The sequence below is a fragment of the Heterodontus francisci genome, chromosome 5 (assembly GCF_036365525.1).
Source record: "Heterodontus francisci isolate sHetFra1 chromosome 5, sHetFra1.hap1, whole genome shotgun sequence".
Classification (NCBI taxonomy): domain Eukaryota; kingdom Metazoa; phylum Chordata; class Chondrichthyes; order Heterodontiformes; family Heterodontidae; genus Heterodontus; species Heterodontus francisci.
This window is the reverse complement of record NC_090375.1, coordinates 182,226,821-182,240,327: the sequence shown is the minus strand read 5'-3', so window position 1 is coordinate 182,240,327 and position 13,507 is coordinate 182,226,821. Positions and strand designations below refer to the sequence as shown.

The window sequence follows — 13,507 nt, the reverse complement described above, 5'->3', positions numbered from 1 at the left end:
TGACTCCCAAGATGAAGGGGGAAGACTCAGCATCAATGATCTCATTGAAGGTCGGGGGGAAGGCTGGGCTTTCTGATGCATCTTAGGTAACTACCAGGCACTTATGTAATGGAAATGCTATGTGGCACAAATGTTACCAGCCACTTCTCTGCCCAAACCTGGCTGCTCTCTTGTAGTCTAACATGGGCTGCTTCATTATTGGAGCAGTTGTGAATGGAACTGAATTCTGTAGAATTATCAGCAAACAGCTCCACTCCTGAACTTGTAACAGAGGGTACACCACTGATGAAGCAGCTGAAAATAACTGAACTAAGAACACTTCCCTGAGAAAGCTCTGCAGTGATGTTCTGGGGCTCCAATGAATAGTTCCAGACAACGACAATCATCTTCCTTTGGGAAGCCACCAGAGAGTCGTTCCTTTGACATCCATTGTGTTCAGTTTTGCTAGGACTCCTTGATACCATAATTCAGTTGAATGTTACCTTGATGTTGAGTGTAGCTACTCTCATCAGGCATTCAGCTCTTGCATCCATATACAGATCAAGGCTGTGATGAGGTCTGCAGCTGACTGATGCTGGCAGAACCCAAACTGATGGCCAGTGAGCAGAATATTGGTGTGTAGATAATGATTGACGCCACTATGACAATTCCAACACTTTACGGATCATCAGGAGAAAGCTACTGGTATGATAATTTAGCTGGCTTAGATTAATCCTGTCTTTTGTGAATGGGACATAACTGGGCTATCTTACACACTGACAGACAGATGCCAGTATAACATCTCGGCAGCAACAGTTTGGCTGGAGATTGACTAGCTGTTACAGTAATCTTTGACACTACACCTGGGATATTATCAGGGCCAACAGCTGTTGTGGCCAGTGCAGTCACTTCTTAATAATGTGTGGAATGAATCTAATTGACTGGACATTGCTAACTCTAACAGTGGTTACTTTGAGGAGCTGCCTAGTAGGATCATCCACTCATTTGTCTCTCACAGGTATCGTAGGCAAACAAATAAACTTCAACATAAACCCCTTCTATCTTCAACATAGATCTAGATAATTTCCAAATCTTTTTTAATCCAAGAAATAGCCTACCAAATTGGATTTTGGTTTTGTAATTTTCAAATGATATGATTCTAAATTTCCTAAAGTCCTAGGCTAAATTAAAACAACACACTGGTCCAAGAGTCAGTCTGTAAAACTATCTGTACAAGCAATTTACCACAAAGTGCCTCCAAATGACTGACAGCATTAATTACGCTCACATTTTCTACACCAACACAAAGGAATATGCTCAAGTTGTCCCTGTGCCAATATCATCCATTGCTCATACATTGTACCCTTCAGTCTATAAGAGAACAGGAAGGACCTGGAAATAAATTTTGGTTAAAATATATTATGCACAACACGAGGTCTAATTTTGTGAAAAAAATGATTTTGAATTCTAAAATGAACGTGCCCCAGTTTCTAAATTAAAACACAGTCAATAATATTAATCCTTATTAAGCAAACTCAGGTATTGAAATACCAGTTTTCTTTTAACAAAATTATTCCAAAACAAGGTCAAATAGCATATTAGTCTATTTGAACCATAATCTCAACCATACCACAGCCTTCCTACAACATATTCTGTACATTTCTTGGAGCAGGTAAGAAAATAATCTGTGCTGCAGTTGCAGTATTTAAGCAGAGCAGAAAATCAACTTGCATGGAAGAACAGAATATCAAATTCTTATACTAGTTGGCCTTTAAGTTTCAAATTTAAAGGTTGAAATATCGCAGTACCCAACCATTAAATTCATAGGTTACGCATTGAAAGTATTATACAAATGCAGCCTGGCTAGAAATCAAGTCAGTTCAAGTCTGGTAGGAGCCACGAAACATAGGACTACTTACCACGTGTATTTGTAGCCATGTCTGCTACTTTCTGAAAGGCATCCAAAAAGGCAGCAGCAGCCATCACTGTTGTCCTGGAACAGAAATAAAAACCGTGAGCACTGCTTTTTGACCTAATAAATAAAGCCTCCCTGAAATGTATTTGTTTTATTCTTTTTGAAAAAAAATAGTTCCACATCATCAGTGGACATTAGGGGTTAGTTTTTCCTTTTCACTGCTGGGGCACAAGTGTTTGGCAAAATCAATTAAACGGAATGGATGAAAAATCAAATACGTGTACCCAATTTTGGGATAAGTGCTTCTGCCTTGCCAAGCTCTTCCCTCCAGTAGTGAAGAGGAACATTTCATCTAGTTTTAAGAGAGTTGCCAGTTTGGGAAATGCTGGAAGATCACTGCTACTAAATGCAATATTCACTCTTTGCTTTGCAGTTCAATGTCCACATACACAAATAGAGATACCAAGTATCTTCATTCGGAAAGCAACGTGAGACATCTATCTCTAAAAATTTCATACACTAGCTGTGATTTTGCTAACAAAATTAAATTTTAATTTTCCAAGAACCCTTCTCATCAAGGAAGATCTCCCTTCACATACAGGATCATCAGATTGCTATAGCAAGAGTAAAAGGCACTCAATTTCCCTGGCTGTATTCCTTAGCTGGAAAACATCAAGATATGCATACCATTGTCCAACTCACAAATCACTACTTAACAACTAGGTTTATTAAGAATTGTGCGAACTGCATTCTTCCTAGATAATAGTGGACCTCTGGAACAGGCTGTCTGTTCTTAAGGTGAAAGCTGATTCAATTAATTCCTTCAAGCAAGAGCTAAACCCATTTCTGATTGAGGCGGAGATCACCTCGTACAGTGGTGTGACATCGTACACCGTTAGTCAGAGCTAGAGTGGTCACTCAGACTAACTTCGATCACCTAAGGGGGTCAGAGAGGAACTTTCTAGACTTCTTTTCCCTAATTGGCCTGGGTTTTTAAAATCATTTTTTCTCACCTCTTCCCAGAAAATGACACAGCTTTTGGATGGGGTGGAGAATGTATGCATTGTGATGCATATGCCATCACAACTGTATGGGACAGGCTGGGTCTTTTCCTGTCAATTACTGTTCATATGTTCAACAAGTTAATACGTCTTTTCGGAAGGTTTGTGAGGTGGTAGCTTAAGCTTCAATACAGTAATTGCCCAAAACAAACCATTTCAAATACAAGTAACTATTATTAAAATAAAAACAGAAAATGCTGGAAACGCTCAGCAGGTCAGGCAGCATTGTTCCAGTGTTTTCTGTTTTTATTTCAGATTTCCAGCACCCGCAGTATTTTGTTTTTGAACTACTTTCAAAATTTGGCTTGCACTATTGTCTGCATGCCAAAGATAAGTAGTATCTCTAATACGTACAGAAATGAGTGCAGACCAACTGACTGTTTTAAGTATAAATTTCACAAGAAAACAGAATTAAACAGTTCTGGCATTCATTTACTCAGACTAAGATTCAAATTCTAGGTGTCTTTTTTATAATTTCCAAATACCCTTCAGAATCATCAACAGAGTGGTCTCCAACTGAATCCCCTGCCAAAAGAGGGTCAAGAGTTCCTGATTCAGTTATTTCCACTTAAGTGAACTAGTTAGCCACTCCTGAAGAATAAGATCTGAAAACACTTTATAATACTTAAGACACTGCATACTGAGGGGTATACTTGTGATCTTGATGTCAATAGAAAAGTGCATTTAGTTTACCATTTTACACCTTTGCAATTTAAACCTTGTGCAACAATTTGACAGTTGTGAATTGCAGAGGCAGGTAAACCCATTTGGCCAGGCTAATTCCTTCAAAAACTGAGACTCTACAGCTGACAGAGTGGTACAGACATCTCCTACCCTACAGTATGGAATGCTGGTGGTAGCAGCAGTTCTGTGCACCTGTCACATATTGGCATACTATATAGAAGTGGCGCATAAATGGAACAGATTTTTAAGCTGGCCCTACTTCCTCCCTAGTATATACAAAACAGTACCAGACACTGGTGTAATGAAATGCGCAAAGCAAACTTGCTTCTTGAATGGTAACAAATCGACCATTTTATGGTAAGCCCAATTCCTCATGTGTTGAAACTGAGTCCCTAAGCTTTCAGTCCATACTCCCTCCATAAGTGCAACCCATTTAGTGAAGAGGTGCCGGTTACTGCAGAAAGGGCACACAAATACTGCCATTTAAGAATGGCTACAGATAGGAATGTGAGCCCACCTCCTTAACCTGAGTGATCTAGGCGTAATGTTAAATCTTGAACTTGCCTTTCACTACAAAGGAATGCAGAATTTTTGAGCATTATATGTATATTGCTTTGTCGTCCGAGAAAGACTGGAAAGTTACAAAAGGAATAGGAACTGGAGTATCCCCGATCTCTGTGGTGGGCAAAAAGCAGAAATATCTGCACATATATTGAGTCAAGGGCTCTTTGGGTTGAGCACTTTGATGCTCCGAAGAAAGTCGCTTCAAAATTGTGAGCAGTGAGAATCTCTCTGAAGAGGAGGATAGCGCCTTCTCCCAATTCCACATATTTCCAATGAAACAAGGTCCGCCCATCTAGCTGAAGTTCCCAACAGAATTTGTACGGTCTCGCAATGATCAGAATTCAGAGGTGGAAGAGATAGAGAAGGCAGCTTCTTCTGCCTAGATTTTCACTATCCTCCCCTCTCAAAACTGGCAGACTCTGCTATCCTGAAATGTCTTTGTTTCCCTTTTCCAACCTTACCCCCAACCTCCACAACTTTTTGAAAGGCAGAAGGACTAAAGCATGGCTCAGTTTAGAAGCCATCCCTGGGAGAACTTTAATCTCTACTGCTGTACTGCGAACCTTTGAAATGATCTACTTGGTTGTCAAAAACGTAGGTGTATGTAAATAAGCAAACTTGGATAGTTTATTTCCTAGTTCCGTTGGAACATCTGACAATTGTAGTCATGGCATCGCCAAAGTACTGAAGAAAGCTCCCACAGAGTATAATTAAAGCAAAGGCTCAGTAGTCATTAAAACTTTGCACATTCTGCTTTTAAAAAAATCAATAAGGGACTGGGTCCAAACATAGCTGTATATGTCGAAATTGAAGGGAGGGGTAAAGAAAAAGGACAGACAAAAAACAATTCAGGAAATATTATACACAGGGAATGGGAAAAACTTTTTTTTTTAAAAAAAAAGTATCTGATGCAATCACACTGTTCATACAGATTCTATCCCGGTGTTTCCTGCCCACAGGATGACAGCAATTTCCTATTTGTATGGAGTTGAACAAATAAGTATGGCTAACCTTTCCTACTTTTTGTGATTCAGCATCAAACACTCCATGATGCGGAGTATAAACCTTCTTCCATTTTGTACACAAATAGACCCTATACCAGATCAGTTTGAACATTTCTATCTCCTATACATTACCAAAATCACTCTGCAGCCACAACAGGTAATTTAGTGTGAATTATGAGTAGGTTTAGGCTCATTACAAATCCAAAATACAGTATCCAAACTCATTTTATTTAGAAAATAGCCTGTGCAGAAAGACTTGGATTCCAGCAATTTAGGTTTAGAGCGAAAACAGCGTGGAACGAGCAAAACCAGTGAGGAGTTTAAAAGAGCGGCTATGGCAGGAAGGAGCGAGAGAGAGCACGAGACCACCGGAGAGCATAAAAGAGCAGCGGCAGTGGGAAGGAGCGAGGAGTTTAAAAGAGCGAAAGTTGCGGCGGGAAGGAGCAAGACCAGTGAGGAGTTTAAAAGAACTGCGGCAGCAAGGACTGAGAGACTGCAAGACCAGTGAGGAGTTTAAAAGAACTGCGGCAGCAAGGAGCGAGAGAGTGCAAGACCAGTGAGGAGTTTAAAAGAACTGCGGCAGCAAGGAGTGAGAGAGTGCAAGACCAGTGAGGAGTTTAAAAGAACTGCGGCAGCAAGGAGCGAGAGAGTGCAAGACCAGTGAGGAGTTTAAAAGAACTGCGGCAGCAAGGAGCGAGAGAGTGCAAGACCAGTGAGGAGTTTAAAAGAACTGCGGCAGCAAGGAGTGAGAGAGTGCAAGACCAGTGAGGAGTTTAAAAGAACTGCGGCAGCAAGGAGCGAGAGAGTGCAAGACCAGTGAGGAGTTTAAAAGAACTGCGGCAGCAAGGAGTGAGAGAGTGCAAGATCAGTGAGGAGTTTAAAAGAGTAGCAGTGGCGGAAAGGAGCGAGAGTGAGCAAGACTAACTGAGAGCATAAATGAGCGGTGGGAAGGAGCGAGAGCAAGCAAGACCAGCGAGGAATTTAAAAGAGCAGCGGCGGCAGCTGGAAGCTGCGAGAAAGAGAGAGAGACCAGCGAGGAGTTTAAAAGAACGGCAGTGGGAAGAAGTGAGACCAGCAGGAAGTTTAAAAGAGCTATTCTAGCCAGTCTAGTCCAGTCTGTAGCTCCAGAGCGGACCAACTACATTGTGAGTGAGAAAAAAAAATCAAAGTGTGCGTCACAGGAAAACAGGTTGTTGATTGGTTGGTGAATATTTTTCTCATTTATCTTTCAAAACTTGGGTAATTTTAATAATTGTAAGGTTTTATTAGCAGTAGTAATGTTGATTAATAGTAGTAAAACTTATTAGATTGGCTGGGAGTATTTCCTAATTATTACTATTGTTATGACCAAGGTTGGAGGAGTACACGGTCTTTCTCTAGTTCCCCTGCTCCATGGGCCACAACATACATTGAAATGTTTTACTCGGTTACCGATATGGCCAATCATAGACATTATTTTCAAAATAAAAATCCACCAACCAGGTTTCTTTAATGAACAAAATTTTGATTTATTATAAAAAAACTTTTAAAATGTATTATTACAAAACGTATTCAATAAAGATGCAAAGCTTATTAATACACAGTTTGAAATATGTAAGTATAAACAGCCACCCTTCTAAAATAACCTGACAGACACACGCGCGTTCGCACACACAAAGAAATAATTGAAGAAAAATGAAAAAACTGGCTCTGAAGAGATCCACTTTTTAAAAAAAACTTTGGCCAAGATATTGTCAATTCTTGAAGAAAAAGGATAAGATATGGAATGTTCCAGAAGGCCTTTGGTCTGGCGTCCAGGTAAGCGTAGACGGCTGTCACTGGGATCTTTCTGGAGCAGTTCTGTTCAGGACATTGAGGAGTAGTCTTGCAGACTTTTCAGGAGAATTACTGCATCAGTTGTTTCACCTATCATACTGGATTCTCAGAAAATTCTTCAAAACAGGTGGAAAAGGGATGAGTCAGGTGGCTTCTCTCTTAACAGGCCATACCCCAAATGAACATTCAAACAGTCCAAGCCCCAAGTCAGAAAGCCAAAAACTCCTCACAACCTAAACATAGGCATGTGACTTCACTGTAAACAACTCCAACAGCCAGCAAGGATCCTTATGTTTACTTAGCCTTCATTGTCTCTTCCAGTAAGTGTGTTTTTTTAAAAATCCAAAGTGTCCTTCCAGTAACCTTTATCAAAATAAAAAGCAAATCCAGGCAGGCATCTCATCAGTCTTTCAAATGTTTTCACAATCTTTTAAACACAAGTCGTCCAAAAATAATATTGGAAGCACCTTCATGACACGATTACTATTGGTAAGGTGTATTACTATTGGTAATGTTCTAGTATTGCTAGGGTGCAGAAATAGTGGTAAGGTAGATTAGTATTGATTAAGTTTATTATTAGCAGTAGTAAGGTTATTACTATTATTGGTATGGTTTATTCCGATTGGTAAGGTTATTAGGAGCAGAGTTTATTAGTAACAGGGTTAAGTTGTAGTACCGAGGTTTATTATCTAATAGATAGGGAAATGGCAGGGCTGCTCCAACCTCTGCAGTGCACATCCTGTGTTATGTGGGAACTCCAGGATCCTGGATAACCATGTGTGTGGGAAATGTCATCAGTTGCAGCAGCTTGACCTCTAAGATTCAGAACCTGAGCAGCAGCTGGAGTCACTGCGGTGCATCCATGAGGTGTAAGTGTATACAGGCCAAAAGGGAATGGGTGACTGCCACAGTCAAAAAGAAGCAGGCAGGTAGAGCAGGAGGCCGCTGAGTGCATCGCACTCTCCAGGCAGTATTCACTTCTGAATACTGAGGAAAGTGATGGTTCATCTGGGGAGTGCAACCAGAGCCAAGGCCATGGTACCACAGGTGGCTCAGCTCTTCACAGGGATACAAGGAAGACTGGAAGAGCAATAGTGATAGGAGATTCAATAGTCAGGGCAATAAACAGGCATTTCTGTGGCCACAGACGTGAATCCACGATGGTGTGTTGCCTTGCTGGGTCCAGGGCCAAGGATGTCACCGAATGGCTGCAGAGCACCCTAAGGGTAAAGGGTGACCACATTGGTACCAACGACATAGGTAAAAAAAGGGATGTGGTCCTGCAGAAAGGGTTTAGTGAGCTAGGTATGAAATTAGCAAGCAGGACCTCAAAAGCTGTAATCTCCGGATTATTCCCAGTACCACTCGCAAGTGAGTATAGAAATAGGATAGTGCAGATGAATGCGTGGCTGGAAATATGGTGCAGGAGGGAGGGTTTTAGATTCCTGGGTCACTGGGACCAGCACAGGCCAGACAGCTTGCATCTTAACAAAGCTGGGACAAATTTCTTTGCGAGGCAATTTACTAGTGCTATTGGGGAGGGTTTAAACTAACTTGGCAGGGGTGTGGGAACCAGGAGATAATACAAAAGAGAAACACCAAGGTACAAAAAGATTTGGAAGAGACAGATAGCACTAGAGTAGGAAACAGCAAAGTATTAGGTGGGGTCAGTGAGAGTGATAGACAGTACTAGAGAAGGGGGTAGTTCCATATTAGATGGGAGTGGACTGGGAAGGACTATGAGGAATGCAAAGACAGGATTACAATGCATGCGTGTAAACACAAAAGTGTGATAAATAAGGTTGGTGAGCTACAAGCAGAAATAGCAGTATGGGAAGATGATGTAGTGGCAATAACGGAAACGTGGCTTAAAAATGGTGAGGACTAGGTGCTTAATACACAAGGATATAAAATGTTCAGAAAAGATAGAGAAGGATAAAAATGGGGTGGGGTGGCAGTCCTGATTAGGAAAAGCATTCAGTGACTGGGTATTGTGTAATGAGAAAGGATTAGTTAACAATCTTGTTGTGCGGGGTCCCTTGGGGAAGAGCGACCATAACATGATAGAATTCTTCATTAAGATGGAGAGTGAGAGAGTTGATTTCGAGACTAGGGTCCTGAATCTAAATAAAGGAAAATATGAAGGTATGAGGCGCGAGTTGGCAAATATAGATTGGGGGACGTTACTTAAAGGATTTACAGTGGATAGGCAATGGCTAGTATTTAAAGAGCGCATGGATGAAGTACAACAATTGTTCATTCCTGTCTAGCGCAAAAATAAAACAAGAAGGGTGGCTCAACCGTGGCTTACAAAAGAAATTAGGGATAGTATTAGATCCAAGGAAGAGAAATATAAAATGGCCAGAACAAGCAGCAAACCTTGTTGGGAGCAGTTCAGAATTCTGCAAAGGAGGACCAAGGGATTGATTACGAATGGGAAGATAGAATAGGAGAGTAAGTTTGCAGAGAACATAAAAACTGACTGTAAAAGCTTCTATAGACATGTGAAAAGAAAAAGATTATTGAAGACAAATGTGGGTCCCTTACAGTCAGAAACAGGGGAATTTATAATGGGGAACAAAGAAATGGCAGACCAATTAAATGCATACTTTGGTTCTGTCCTCACAAAGGAGGACACAAATTACCTCCCAGAAATGTTGGGGAACATAGGATCTAGTGAGAAGGAGGAACTGTATGAAATCAGTATTGTTAGGGAAATTGATGGGATTGCAGGCCGATAAATCCCCAGCGCCTGATGATCTACATCCCAGAGTACTTAAGGAAGTGGCCCTAGAAACAGTAGATGCATTGCTGGTCATTTTTCTAAATTCTATAGACTCTGAACAGTTCCAATGGATTGGAGGGTAGCTAATATAACCCCACTATTTAACAAAGGAGGTAGAGAGAAAACAGGGAATTACAGACCGGTTAGCCTGACATCAGTAGTGGGGAAAACGCTAGAGTCCATTATAAAAGATGTAATTGCAGAGCACTTGGAAAACAATGACAGGATCGGACAAAGTCAACATGGATTTACGAAAGGGAAATCATGCTTGACAAATCTACTGGAATTTTTTGAGGATGTAACTCGTAGAATAGATAAGGAAGAACCAGTGGATGTGGTGTATTTGGACTTTCAGAAGGCTTACAATAAGGTCCCACATAAGAGATTAGCATGCAAAATTAAAGCATATGGAATTGGGGGTAAAGTACTGACATGGATAGAGAGAGAACTGGTTGGCAGACAGGAAACAAAGTAGAAATAAACAGGTCTTTTTCCAAGTGGCAGGCAGTGACTAGTGTGGTACCGCAGGGATCAGTGCTAGGACCCCAGCTATTCACAATATATATTAATGATATAGATGAGGGAATTAAATGTAATATATCCAAGTTTGCAGACGACACAAAGCTGGGTAGGAGGGTGAGCTGTGAGGAGGTTGCAGAGAAGCTCCACTGTGATTTGGACAGGTTGAGCGAGTGGGCAAATACACGGCAGACGCAGTATAATGTGGATAAATGTGAGGTTATCCACTTTGGTGGCAAAAACAGAAAGGCAGATTATCTGAATGGCAATAGATTGGGACAGGGGGAGATACAGTGAGACCTGGGTGGCCTTGTGCACCAGTCGCTGCAAGTAAGCATGCAGGTGCAGCAGGCAGTTGAGAAGGCAAATGGTATGTTGGCCTTCATAGCAAGAGGATTCGAGTATAGGAGCAAGGATGTCTTGCTGCAATTATACAAGGCCTTGGTGGGACCACATCTGGAGCATTGTGTGCAGTTTTGGTCTCCTTATCTGAGGACGGATGTTCTTGCTATGGAAGGAGTGCAGTGAAGGTTCACCAGACTGATTCCTGGGATGGCAGGACTGATGTATGAAGAGAGATTGGGTCGATTAGGCTTGTATTCGCTAGTGTTTAGAAGAATGAGGGGATCTCATTGAAACCTACAAAATTCTAACAGGACAGGACAGATTAGATACAGGAAGGAAGTTCCCGATGGCGGGTGAGTCCAGGATCAGGGGTCACAGTCTAAGGATAAGGGGTAAGCCATTTAGAACTGAGATGAGGAGGAATTTCTTCACCCAGAGAGTGGTGAACCTGTGAAATTCTCTACCACAGAAAGCAGTTGAGGCCAAATCATTAAATATATTCAACAAAGAGTTAGATATAGTTCTTAGGGCTCAAGGGATCAAGGGATACAGGGAGAAAGCGAGTTTGAATGATCAGCCATGATCGTATTGAATGGTGGAGCGGTGTGAAGGGCCGAATGGCCTACTCCTGCTCCTATTTTTCTATGTTTCTAAAAGGAGGATGTCTTTGAAGGGTCAAGGACAGAATCCATTTGATCAGAGTTGAGGAGCAAAAACGGTGTGATCACACTACCCAGGGGTATTCTATAGACCTCTAAACAGTGAGAGAGAGAGATAGAGAAGCAAATCTGCAGGGAAATCACAGAGATGTGCGTGAACTATAGAGTGGTGATATTGGGGGACTTCAATTACCCAAATATTGATTGGGATAATTTTAGAGTAAAGGATAAGGAGGGGGGAGGAATTTCCAAAATGTATCCAGGAGAACTCCCTTGATCAGTATGTTCTCAGACCAACTAGAAAAGAGGCATTGCTGGATCTGGTGCTGGGAAATGAGGTGGGCCAAGTGGACCAAGTATCTGTGGGGGAGCACTTCAGTAAGAGTGATCATCGTTTCATAAGGTTTAGACTAGTAATGCAGAAAAGCAAGGAACAAAATAAGGTAGAATGTCTAGATTGGAAGAGGGCTAATTTCAATGTGATGAGAAGGGATCTAGACAGGGTAGAATGGAACCAAAGACTGGCCGGAAGAGCTATATCGGAACAATTAGTTATCTTTAAGGAAGAGATGCTTCAAGGTATAGGCGAGGAACATTGCAATAAGGGTGAAAGGTAGGGAACCAAGAACAGGGCTCCTTGGTTGACGCGGAGATAGAGATGATGATGAAACAAAAAAAGAGGGTGGATGATGCATGTCAGGTGAACTCATCAGGTGAGAACCAGACCATATACAATAGGTTGAGAGGGGAGGTGAAGAGGAAAATAAGACCGGCAAAGAGAGAATATGAAAATAGAATGGCAGTCAACATAAAAGGGAACTGGAAGATATTCATCCGCATGTAAATAGTAAGCGAGTCGTTAGAGGAGGATTGGGGCCTATTTGGGACTGAGCGGGTGCTTAGAGTCGCAGGGCAAGGCTAACATACTTCATGAGTACTTTGCGTCAGTGCTCACTAAGGAAGTGGAAGCTGACAAAATATCAGTAGAAGTAGAAAAGGTTAAGGCAATGGATACGATAAAAATTGAGAGGGGGAGGTACTAAAAAGATTGGCTATGCTTAGGGGAGATAAGTCATCTGATCCAGATGGGGATGTGGGGATGGAGATAGCGGGAGGGCTTGCCATAATCTTGCCTGGATACGGGGGAGGCTCCAGAGAATTAGAGTGGCAAATTTGAAACCCTTATTCAAGAAAGGGTGTAAGGACAGTCCTAGCAACTACAAGCCTGTTAGTTTAACATCAATGATGTCTAAGGTTTTAGAAGTTATAATCAGGGAAAATCAGGGTGACACAGTGGCGCAGTGGTTAGCACCGCAGCCTCACAGCTCCAGCAACCCAGGCTCGGTTCTGGGTACTGCCTGTGTGGAGTTTGCAAGTTCTCCCTGTGACCACGTGGATTTCCGCTGGGTGCTCCGGTTTCCTCCCACAGCCAAAGACTTGCAGGTTGATAGGTAAATTGGCCATTGTAAATTGCCCCTAATGTAGGTAGGTGGTAGGAGAATGGTGGGGATGTGGTAGGGAATATGGGATTAATGTAGGATTAGTATAAATGGGTGGTTGTTGGTCGGCACAGACTCGGTGGGCCGAAGGGCCTGTTTCAGTGCTGTATCTCTCTACGTCTGTGTCTAAAATATCAATGGACACTCAGAGAGGTTCTAGATAATTAAGGATAGCCAGCACAGATTGCTAAAAGGCAGATCATGCTTGACAAATCTAATTGAATTTTTTTGATGAAGTAGCAGAGAAGGTTGATGAAAGGAATGCAGTGGATGTTTTTCATATGGATTTTAAGAAAGCATTTGATGAGGCACCACATATAAGGCTGGTTAATAAAATTGAAGCTCATGGAATAGGAGGGTCAGTGTCAAATTGGATAAAAAAAATTGGCTTATGGACAGAAAACAGCAAGTCATAGTAAATGGTTGCTTTTCAGACTGGAGGATGTTAGACAGTAATGTTCCCCAAGGGTCAGTGCTGGGACCACTGCTTTTTCGATATATACACAAATGACCTGGATCTTGGAGTACAGAGTAGAATCTCAAAATTTGCTGACAACACCAAACATGGAGGTGTGACAAACAATGAAGATAATATGAACCGCCTACAACAGGACATAGATAGGCTAGCAGAATGGGCAAAGAGGTGGCAGATGCAATTTAATACTGACAAATGTGAGG

At 41.7% G+C, this 13,507-nt stretch overlaps 1 protein-coding gene across 2 annotated transcripts in view; it reads right to left on the bottom strand.

The window, feature by feature from the left end:
- LOC137370169 (protein MTSS 1-like) overlaps window positions 1-13,507 on the bottom strand; it is a 261,536-nt gene that overhangs the window by 229,639 nt on the left and 18,390 nt on the right. For both annotated transcript variants that reach the window (XM_068032441.1, XM_068032442.1), the window contains exon 3: window positions 1,899-1,972. In XM_068032441.1, coding sequence (XP_067888542.1) covers window positions 1,899-1,972 — 74 coding nt within the window. The remainder of the gene's footprint in view (window positions 1-1,898; window positions 1,973-13,507) is intronic.